At 33.0% G+C, this 11,718-nt stretch overlaps 1 protein-coding gene across 2 annotated transcripts in view; it reads left to right on the forward strand.

The window, feature by feature from the left end:
• The window catches only part of Acvr2a (activin A receptor type 2A), an 82,841-nt gene that overhangs the window by 40,646 nt on the left and 30,477 nt on the right, over positions 1-11,718 (forward strand). For both annotated transcript variants that reach the window (XM_010620959.3, XM_010620960.3), the window contains one exon: positions 10,800-11,007. In XM_010620959.3, coding sequence (XP_010619261.1) covers positions 10,800-11,007 — 208 coding nt within the window. The remainder of the gene's footprint in view (positions 1-10,799; positions 11,008-11,718) is intronic.

Here is an 11,718-nt window from a genome sequence, read left to right on the forward strand (position 1 = left end):
GGTTTTTTTTTTTTTTTTTTTGAGGAATCTCCATATGGGTTTCCATAATGGTTGTACTGGCTTACATTTCCTCCAAAAGTGTATGAGTTCGCTTTTCCATGCAGCCTCATCAGTATTTGTTATTATTTGATTTCTCGATGACAGCCATTCTTTCTGAAGTAAGATGGAATCTTAGTGTAGTTTTAATTTACATTTCTTTAATTGCCAGGGATGTTGAACAGTTTTTCATGTATTTATTGGCCATCTGTACTTTTTCTGGGAAGAAGTACTACTTCTGGGAAGTATTCATTTCATTTACCCATTTTATAATTGAGTCTTATTTTGGGGGCTCTAATTTTTTTTAGTTTTTTGTGTACTCTAGATATTAGATCTGTCTGAGGAATAGCTGCCAGTTTTTTAAAAACAATTTTATAGATGCTATGTAGAAGCTTTTAAATTTGATATCCCATTTGTTGATTCTTGGTAATATCTCTTGTACAGTTGGAGTTCTGTTCAAAGTCCTTGCCTACACCTACCTTCAAGAATTCTACCTGTTTTATCTTTCAGCAGATTGGTTTTTTTTTAAAACATTTAGATATTTGATCTAGTTTTAGTGTAGAACATAGTGAGAGATATGAGTCTAAAAGTTCAGTCTTCTGAATGTGGATAGCCAGTTTTTTCAGCACCATTTGTTAAAGGGGCTAGCTTTCCTCCAGAATTGTTTTGGCTCCTTTGTCAAAGATTAGGTAGGTGAATGTGCCTCTGTTCTGTTTGATTGATCTGTTTGTCTGTGTGCTGTGTTGTGTTTTTTGTTTTATTTATTTTTTTGCCAGTACCTTGCTGTTTTTAATCACTAGCTTTGTAGTATAACTTGAAGTTCTGGATTGTTAAGCTTTCTGCTTTGCTTTTGTTGGCTAGGATTGCTTTTGCCATTCCAAGTTTCTTCTGGTTCCATATGAATTGTAGGATTATTTTTTTCTGTTTTGTGAGGAATGCTATTAGTATTTTGATTGGAATTGCATTAAATCTTTATATCAGTTTTAGATGTATGAACATTTTGACTATACTGGTTATGCCTATCGAGGAATAGGAGATATCTTTCCATTTTCTGATGTCCTTCAGTCTCCTTTTTCAGAGAACTGTACTGTTAGTTGTAGAAGTTTTTCACTACTTTGGTTAGGTTAATTCCTAAATATTTTAATTTTTCTTGTGAATGGTATTGTTCCCCTAATTTCTATCTCAGTGAGTTATTATTGGTTGTACAGGAACACTGTTGATTTTTATGTGTTGACTTTGTATCCTGTTACACTACTGAATTGGTTATTAACTCTAGGAGTCTTTTAGTGGGGTTTTTTATGTCTACTGTGTAGAGGATCTTGTCATATGAAAATAATGATAATTTCACTTTTTTCCTTTCTTGTATATATCAATTTTATTTCTTTCTCTTGCCTGTTTGCTCTAATGTTTTGAGAACTATGTTGAACAAGAATAATGATAGAGGATATCCTTGTGTTGCTCCTGATCTTAGAGGGAAAGCTTTCCATTTCTCTCCATTTAATAAGGTGTTGGCTATTGGTTTGTCATAAGTAGCTTTTTATCATATTAAGATAAAGTCTTTCTATACTTATTTTCTTCAGAGCTTTTATCATGAACGGATGTTGGATTTTGTCAAAAGTTTTTTCTGTGTCAATTGGAGATGTTCATGTGATTTTTGTCCTTGCTTCTGTTTATGTGAACCATCCCTGCATCCCTTGAATGAATCTTACTTGCTTATGATATATGATCTTTTTGATAAGTTGCATTGTCTGCCAGTACTATATCTTGTTGAAGATTTTTGTGTCTATGTTCATTAAAGAGATTGGACTGTAATTTTCTTTTTTGGTTTGGCTCTTTTTCTGATTCTGGAGTCTGGGTAATACTAGCTTCCAGGAATGACTTTGGGAGTACTTCGTCCCTTTCAATTTCATTTAAGAGTTTGAGTAGTATTGATGTTAGGTCTTCCCTAAAGTTTTTGTGTAAATTATTAGTAAAACAGTCAGAACCTATATTTTTCTTAATAGGTAGTTTTTTTATTATTTCAGTTTTATTGCCTTTTATTGGATTATACAAGGTTTTTTATATCTTCTTAGTTCAGTTTTGGTATATACATCTAGGAATCTATTCATTTTTTGTGAATTTTCAAATTTATGTTTAGAACATGTGTTCTCAAAGTAGTTACTAATACAGTAAGTCCCCAAATTGCATTCTGGGATAATGTTCATAATTTAGATTCCATTTAAGTCTGATAAAGTGAGTGTTATATATCTGTGACACAAATACACAATGTATATTGCTTGGCACTTCCTAGCAGTCCCCTTCACATCACCACTATTTTTTTCTCTTGCTTCCAGACATCTCAGGCTCTGATTGAGCGTACTCTACACTATTACACTATACAGTAGCACACAGCAGCACAACTGTGACAATGTCTGACAGACACATGAGCTACTTCCATGATTTGTTTGCATCTAGGAATATTCACAGTGTGAGGTCTGTTTGTATCTGTGAAAATTTACACTTTGGATGTTCTGGATTTCTTTTTTTTAATTGAGTTTATTGGTACATTTTAGGTATACAGTACAGTTACATTCATTATTGGTATCTTGTATCTTTACATGACAGGTCTTGGTTCTCATTTTTTCCCCTTGTCCCTGCCCTCCCTTCACCCCCCTCTTCCCCTCCCCCTTTACAAATACTTTATTTCCATTTTTTCATTTTCTCCTATTTTTTTTCTTTCCCCTTATTACCTTTCCCCTACCCTTCCCACTTTCCCTACACCTTTAGCCATTTTCTTCCTATTTCACATTGTCGATAATCTCATTAGGATCTTATGTACTATTATAAAGTTTATTCACACCAAAGAAACTATTCAGTATATACACGTGTGACTTATTTATTTCACTAGTAGTATATCCTCAAAATGTATCCATTTTCCTATGAATGACTGTAATTTCTTGTTCTTTATGGTTGAGTAGTATTCCATTTTATAGAAAAACCACATCTTCTTTATCCAGTTTGGATGTTCTGGATTTCAACAGTGTCTGTTGTGATTTCACTTTTTAAAATTTTTTGAAACAGGGTCTTGCTATTGCAGCTCAGGCTGGCCTGAACTCACTATGCACTTCCAGGCTGGCCTCGAATTCATAGCAATCCTCCTGCCTCGGCCTCCCAGATGACCTTTTTCACTTCTTATTGCATTGATTGGATCTTTTCTTTCTTTCTTTTGCTAATATTATGTTGGTGATTGTCTACTTTGTTCATTCTTTCAAAGAACCAGCTCTTTGCTTCATTTATTCTTTGTATCTTTTTTAGTCTCAGTTTCATTAATTTCTGCTCTGGTCTTTGTATTTTCTGTACTAACCTTGGATTTTGGGTTATTCTTGTTTTTTAGGTCCTTGAGGTGTATCTTTTGGTTATTTATTTGGGCTTGCTGTGTTTTTCTCATGTGGGCTTTCACAGCAGTGGACTTCCTCTGAGAACTTCTTTCATTGTTTCTGGTAGATTGTGGTATGTCATACTGGTATAAAATAGATTCTAGGAACTGTCTGATTTCTTGTGTGACCCTGATTATTCAAGGTGATACTGTTTAATTTCCATGTGTTTGCATAATTTCTGTAGTTTCTTTTGCCATCGATTTCTAGTTTCATTGCATTAGGACACTGTCATCTTAATCAGAAAAAATTGTGCAACTCTTAATTATAAGACACTTTGTCCACATAGTGCTTGGTGGATATTTATTCAGTTGTTGTACTGTGGTTTTGTATTTTATCATTGGCTAAGTGCTGATTGTATCTGGAAGGTAAGATAGATAGTCTTAGAGTTGAATCCCTTCCCACCTTTTTCTATTTGTTTTTATTTGATTCCACCTCTATAATGTCAATGGTTAGGTATTTCATCTTACGGAGAATGACACATTGTAACCAACTATAGCTATATTCCACAAAAAAGACAAAAGTTAAAAGAAAGGAAACTTGATGATGTAATTAAAGAGTGTAAAAAATGGGAGTTAAGAAATAATTCTTTTATTTCTTATCAAGTTACATCCAAGATATTCTGTGATTAACTCACCAGATATTGAGAACCTTCTGAATTTCATGATCATGCTAGATGTGAGTAACTCAGTCATGAATAAAGCACATAATTTGATAGCAAAAACTTGGTGGAGGACATGGCAGTCTGTCATCACCTTCTGCCTTTCTAAATGAAGAGATGTTAATTCAAGCCATTTTCACTTGTATAAATTCCACAGTCATTAAACTGGGCATCTATTACTATTACATTATTATTATTTAAAAATTTTTAATTCCCCAAAATTGTGTACACTATTGTGTACAGTATGTTTGAAATGTGTGTATGGTGTGCAATGGCTAAGTTGTGTTAATTTCCATATGCATATATTTTATTTTTTTGTGGTGAGAACATTTAAAATATAATCCCTGGTGACATTCTGATGTAAAAGGAGGGATCCTGATTAAAATTTTTTTAGTATTTTGAGAAAACTTGAAAATCACCACGTATGTGAAATTTAGCCTGGGACTCTTTCCTAAAGAGCTGGGTTTTCAGGAAAACCTAACAATGAGGGGAGGGCATTCAAGATGTATTTGCTTAAACTCTGTCTAGTTGTTCTAGTACCATTTCTTGAAAAACCTATCCTTTTTCCATTGAATTTCTTTGCTTATTTGTTAGAAATTAAATGGATGTATTTGTATCGATCGCTTTCTGTGTTTTTATCTGTTCCACTGATTTGTGTATGTTTGCTTCCTTCTGCAACACACTTGTCTTAATACACCACAATTACATTCTAAGCTTTATGTTGGGAAAGTGAGGAGTGACATCCCATTTTATTCTTTTTCCAAAAAAAAAGGTAGAATAAACTTGTTTATAACTTCAAAGTAATTTTGATATGAATTGCAATAAAACTAAACATCATTTGGGGAAAATTGACATCTTTATTATGCTTAGTGTTCTAATATATGGTATTTTTTTGGTTTTGTTTTGTTTTTGTACCGGGGATCAAACTCGAGTCCTTGTGCTTGCAAGGCAGGCGGCAGCACCACTGAGCTAAATCCCTGGCCCAAGTGTTCTAATATATGAACAGAGAACTCTGTCTCTCCTTTTATTTCATCAGCATTTTATAATTTTCCTCCTATGGATCCTATACATGTTTGTTAGATAATAGTTTTTTGTGTAATTGTAACTGATACTACATTTTAACTTCAGTTCCTCTTTGTTTATTGTCAGTATATATAAATGCAGTTGATTTTTATTGTTCCTTGTATCCTGTGACCTTATTGAACTCACTTGTTGGTTCTTATAAATTAGTCTTTCTTTCTCTCTCTCTTCCCTCCCCTCCCCCCCTTCCCTTGGATTCTTCACCAGGGGTCAAACTGTGTTTGCAAGGCAGGTGCAGTGCCACTGATCTAAATCCCTGGCCCTTGTTTTTCTTTTATTTTTTAAAAATTGCTTGGGATTTTCTACATAGACAATAATGTTATCTACAAATAGAGACAGTTTTAGTTTTTCTTTTCTAGCCAGTATTTTTTCTGTCAAGGCAATACTGGCTCCATAAGTGAATTGGGAAGTAATCCCTTTTCTTCTGTTTCTGGAAGAGATTGTGTAAGATTGTTATTGGTAATTATTTTAATACTTCTTGTTTTTAAAATACAAAGCACAAATTGCCCTCAGATGCAGTTGTTTTAGGTTAAAATTTTTTTTTTTAACATGGGAGAACTATTTTTATATTTCAACATGACTTTTGCGAGTTTATTCTATGGCCTACTGTTCTACTAAATTTCAGCTAGTCATGGTATGATAGATGTAGATGAAGCAATAAGTGTACAATGAATACTTTTAATATAGAAATATTATCTAACTGATAATGGACACTGTGAATTTAACTATAGGTGAGGAAAAAATTTGGAAATGAATCAATCTGCTTAATTTTATAGATGTACAGACAAGGTAGTGAGGAATTGTAGGCTTGTTCGAGGCAGTTTGTGAACTAGATTTTAGGTTCAGGTTCAGGCCATAGTCTATTAAGACAGTGGTTCATACCTAGGGAGAAACATTAGATCACAAGTGATTCCCATCCCCCTTGGCAAGTACACATGTAGAGATACAGGTACTTATCTCTGTGTGTTTGTGTGTGTGCTGCCCACATGCATGTTTATATAAATTTTTCCCACATGCACCTTTCCTGCACCCCCTACCCAGGACATAGAAAATGGTAACTCAAATATATTTGTAATAAACTTAAGGGGAATTCTGATGTACTTTATTAGTTAAGAACTACTGTATGAACCTTGCATGAAAAGCTTTTACCTTATTTATTTCTTTTGAAAATGGCAGTTATATTAAGTATTTTGATAGAATAAACCTATGGATATAAATTTGAAGTTTTAGAAAGTTTAAAAGTGGGAAATATTAAAATTAATGCCTATAAATTTTTGCCATCTGTTTTTTAGAACTACACCTTTAATGTCAATGAGCTTAATAATATAAAAACATTTAACTTGATTTGTGTATAGAAGTATCATGCTGTTAAATTTAGAGACTGATTACAGAATCAGCTTGAGGAGGATGGGGAAAATGCTAGAATTTTCCTTGCAAACAGTTTTCTCTTACCTATGAAAAAATACCAGTCAAGGGCGGAGGATTTGGCTCAGTGGTTCCTTCCACTGCCTGCTTCGCAAGCACAAGGGCCTGAGTTTGATCCCCAGTGCCCCCAAAATAAATAAATAAATAAGTAAATAAAAATACCAAGCAAATGATAGTCTAGATCTAGAAAATTATTATAAAATTTTATTTACCTTTAAAAATGAGTGGTAATACTTAAAAGAAATAGCCATAGTTTGTTTTTTCTCTAGACCCTGATGTTGCTTCTCTTCCCTTCTCTACTATAAAATCCTCTTAGGAAAATGCTCAAAATCTTTTTCAGTGAGAGCTCCAGGCAGCTACTATTCATTGATAGAACTGAAACTCAGTGGTATATTAGGTTGGTACTGCTGCTTCAGGCAAAATTCAGTGTTTTTTGTCAGTTTTATTGAAGGGGTGTTCCTATGCCTAAGTGGACTCTTCTTTTGGATATTGAAAATAATTGTTTTTTTTTTAAACATGAATTAAACAGATGATAATTCACAGAAACCCATTCCTAACAAAACAAACAAAAGGCGGTTTAGCCATACTGCTGGAATTAGGGCATTGTTTTAGACAGGGGATGACAGACCACACAACTTATGGGCCAAATGAAGCCGGTGGCTAGGAATGATTTTACATTTTTAAACGATTGAAAAAAAACTAAAAAAAATAATATTTTGTGAGATGTGAAAATTATATAAAATTTAGTTTTTAGTGTCCATAAATAAAGTTTTATTGGAATACAACCATGTTCATTCATTTACTGTCTATGGATGCTTTTGTGCTTCATGAGCAGAGTTGAGTAGTTGCGACAGACCATATGGCCCACAAAGCCTAAAATACTTACTGTCTGGACCTCCACAGAAAAAGTTTGTCATGCCTTTTTAAGATAACTGTGTGGGACATAAATGATTGCTTTGGAGTTTTTTGGTAAAGGAGGAAACTTAGTTTGCTCATATTTTGAACAAGTTTCTGAAAGGAATAATTTAGAAATGGCTATTGTTTGTGTGCAGATAAGTAAGAGCAGCACTTTCTTTCATAGATTATAGTTGATGTAGTGACAGCATAGTTTGCAGTTCATGCTGTTTCTTCCTTCATTGAGGGGAGTCCATGGCACCATTACTGTCCATGGATACCAGCAATTTAATAATTATGTCTTTCTGATAGTACATAATAGAGCAGCTATTCTTACATTTTTTGGTCTTAGTACTTCTTTAGGCTCTTAGAAATTAAGAGAAAGAGCTTTTTAAAAATGTTGACTATATACACTAATATTTTTCATATTAGAAATACATATGGGAAATCTTAAAATATTAATTTGTTTAAAATATAAATTATTCATTCTATGTTAGCAAGACATCTTTATGAAAAATATTTTTTCAAATAAAAAATGAATTAGTGAAATTTTTACAGATTTCTTCCATGATTGTTTTACTAGAAAACAACTGAATTCTCCTATTTCTTCATTCGGTTTGTTGTGATATACTATTTTGATTGAAGTATATGAAGCAATCTGGCTATTTGTGGATATATATTATAGTTAGAAAAAAGGTAATACTTTACTATGTAACTTTAGATGTTTATGGGTGTTTTTCTTTAATACCATAACAATTCAAAAGGTGGTACTTTCTGTTTTTAAGTCAGAATTATTAAAGTATAATTTATATAGAATAAAGTATATCATTAGCAGTACACAGTTCTGATTTTTAATTGGTATTTATGACCCATATATACTGGTCATTTAACACCATCATAATCGAGGCATGGAACATTTTTATCATCCTATGTCCTCTTTTCTTAAGGTTTGTTTTGTTTTGTTTTGAAACAGGGTCTCACTATGAGCCCTCCTGCCTCAGCATCCCAAGTTCTGAGATTACAGGCATGCACCAACATGCATGACCCTATGTCCTTTTATAATCACTCCCACCTCTGACACCTTTTATCTGATAATTTTGCCTTTTCTAAAATATTCTGTAAGTGGGACCATATAGTAATAGCCTTTTGAGTCTCTCTCTCTCTCTCTCTCTCTCTCTTTTTTTTTTTAACTTAGATTGTAATATGTTTGAGATTCATCCATGTTGATACAGCTGTCAGTAGTTCTTTCCTTGAAATGTTTGATTATCTGTTAATCAGTGGTGGACAGTGAGTTGTTTTTAGTTTTAGGAATTATAATTAAAGTCTGAACAGTCACATACAGATTTTTGTGTGGAGATATGTTTTTATTTTTAGGTGAATACCGAAACGTGTGATTCCTGGGTGTATGTTTAAGCATAAGAAGCTGTAAAATTGTTTCCCACAGTGGCTGGACAGTTTTGCATTTCCACACAAATGTCCCAGTTGCTCACATATTTAGCAATAGCAATACTTGCCATTATCAACTGGGTTTTGTTTTTTTTTTTTTTTTGGTTTTAGCTATTGTAATTGATATTTCACTGTAGTTTTAGTTTTCTTCTCCCTAATGATTGATGATTTTGACTAACTGTTCATGTAGAATTTTTCTACTCTAATCTTTTCTTTGGCAAAGCATCTAATTGACTGTTTTGCCCATGTAAAAAATTTGACAGGCCGTTTTCTTATTATTGAATTGTGAGAGATCTTTTTATATTCTGAATATCAGCCTTCTTTTTTGTGTGTTTGAAACAATATCTCTCAAGTCCTCAAATTCCTGGACTCAAGAGATCCTCCTGCCTTGGCCTTCCCCGTACTTGGGGGCTACAGGGCAACATACTCTGCTTCAGCCCTTTTTTGGAAATGTGTTTTGTAAGCATTTTCTTCTGTTTTGTGCTCACCTCCCCACAGCTGTCAGAGTAAAAGTTTTACTTCAGTGAGGTTCAATGTAATCTTTTCTTTCTTTTGTAGTTCATGTGTTTTGTGTTCTAAGAAATCTTGCCTAATTCAAGGTCAAAATGATTTTTTTCATGTTTTCTTTTGGAAGTTTTAATAGTTTTGGGTTATATTTTTGGGTCTATGGTATGTTGAGAATTAATTTTGTTGAAGTTCAGTTTTTGTGTTTTTTCGCACGTGACTACTGGTTGTTCAGGATCATCACCTGCCTTCTTTAGTGAATTGCTTTGATCTTTGCTGTACATCACTTGACCATATAATGTGTAGGTCTATCTGGATTTTCTGTTTTATCTCAATGATGTATGTGTCTGTATTTTTTTTGTTGTTAAAAAAAAATGCTATTTTTGTAGCTGAGGTTCTGTGGTCAGAAAAATCAAGAAATATGAGCTCTTGTTTGTACCTCCTTTTTAGAGTTATTTTGGGTGTTCTGACTAACTTTGCTTTTCCAAGACTAGAGATAATTTCTTATTACCTCTAGGTAATTTAAGATAATTTCTTAAAACTTATTGCAATGTTGAATTTGATATTATTAATGAACTTTTTGTCCTTTACATTAAAATTTATCTGTCTTGTACATTGAACAGATATTTTTAACCACTTGTAATGTCACACAAAATTCATTTAGAAAATACTGATTCTATGAATTGTATAGACTTCCTAAATATTGGCATATTTCATTATTCAGTAAAGGTCTCTTTGAATAGTGGGAAGATAGCATGCTAATAGCAGTAGCTATGAGATTTTCTAAAATTCTTATTTTTGCCTGAAAACTCAAATTTCATCATTGGCAGTATATATTGTCAGTTGCTTTCTTAAGCTAACAGGTTCATTTAGTTTACTTTTGAGAACATGCCTGCCTGATACCCAAGTCTGAATAACCATGGTTTGTTTAGTCTACAGTTTGGCCATTCAAGAGCTTTTTCTTGAGGCAACCGTTAAACTTCATTATATAGCGGAATTGTTTGCTTAGTTCTTATTTTGTCATGCAGAGTATTGACAAAAAAAATCTATTCAAGGGTTGAAATTTCATAAAAGTTAACAATTGCTGCCGCTTTCATCCAGGATGTTCTTCAATGAAGTGAAACAGGCATTGTTTAGAAAAATCTTTAAGATATATGTAGACACTTCAGATTATTGTGGTTATTTTCCAGAGACTAACCTGGAAACACAAACCCAAAGTTAAAACACTGGGAAGACAGTAAATTGTTTACATTTTAGTAACACTTAAAGTTGGCATGTTAGGAGACAATCTTTTAAGAGCTAATAAAGTTACATTAAATTGTTGTTTTATTATCTTATAGGTGCTATACTTGGTAGATCAGAAACTCAGGAGTGTCTTTTCTTTAATGCTAATTGGGAAAGAGACAGAACCAATCAAACTGGTGTGGAACCCTGTTATGGTGACAAAGATAAACGGCGACATTGTTTTGCTACCTGGAAGAATATTTCTGGTTCCATTGAAATAGTGAAACAAGGTTGTTGGCTGGATGATATCAACTGCTATGACAGGTGAGGACATATTTTATTTTTTATGATAGTATTGAGTAATTTTCCTCTCTTTTTTTTTTTTTTTAGAAAAAAACCAATGCATAGATTCTCACATAAATGTTTCTAAAGCTTAATTGTAGCATTTTATTTCCTTTCAGTTTCCTTCTTTGTGTACCTGGAAGAAATTGATCTCATTACTTTTTTCCCTTTTTTTTCTTGCGAAGTAAGCCTTTGTTCTTTGTACTAAGAGACATTTTAACTTGACATTCAGAATACATGAGAACTAACATAATCCTTATAGAAAGCTATGTTTTATTTAAAAGATCTTGCTTCAGTTGTTCTGCACTGGAAATAAAATACAGTAGTCATGTTATTGACAGCCTGCGATCTGTCTGTAAGAAGTCCCATAGATGTTGGGTTGATCACCTAATTTTCCTGGGCTGTAGGATTTCCACTGCTGGTGAGTAGTAAATGCTGTCACAGGTAGCAGAGTCGTAGGTACTCGAATATTCAGGAGTCAGTCAAAAAGTGAGACTACATGCAGTGAATACTAGATCTACTTCTTTAGGAGCCACAAATGATTACCTGGAGTCTGTGATTGGTTAGCTATATATGACTAATAGCAACATACATTGAATAAGCCCTAAAAATTGAATTAGCTCTACTTTTCAGTGAGAAAAGTCATTTAGATATACATTTATATCTGGGGATTTTTTTTTTTTTTTTTTTTTT

The sequence above is a fragment of the Fukomys damarensis genome, unplaced genomic scaffold, assembly GCF_012274545.1.
Source record: "Fukomys damarensis isolate Sample0158 unplaced genomic scaffold, DMR_v1.0_HiC HiC_scaffold_29, whole genome shotgun sequence".
NCBI classification, from domain to species: domain Eukaryota; kingdom Metazoa; phylum Chordata; class Mammalia; order Rodentia; family Bathyergidae; genus Fukomys; species Fukomys damarensis.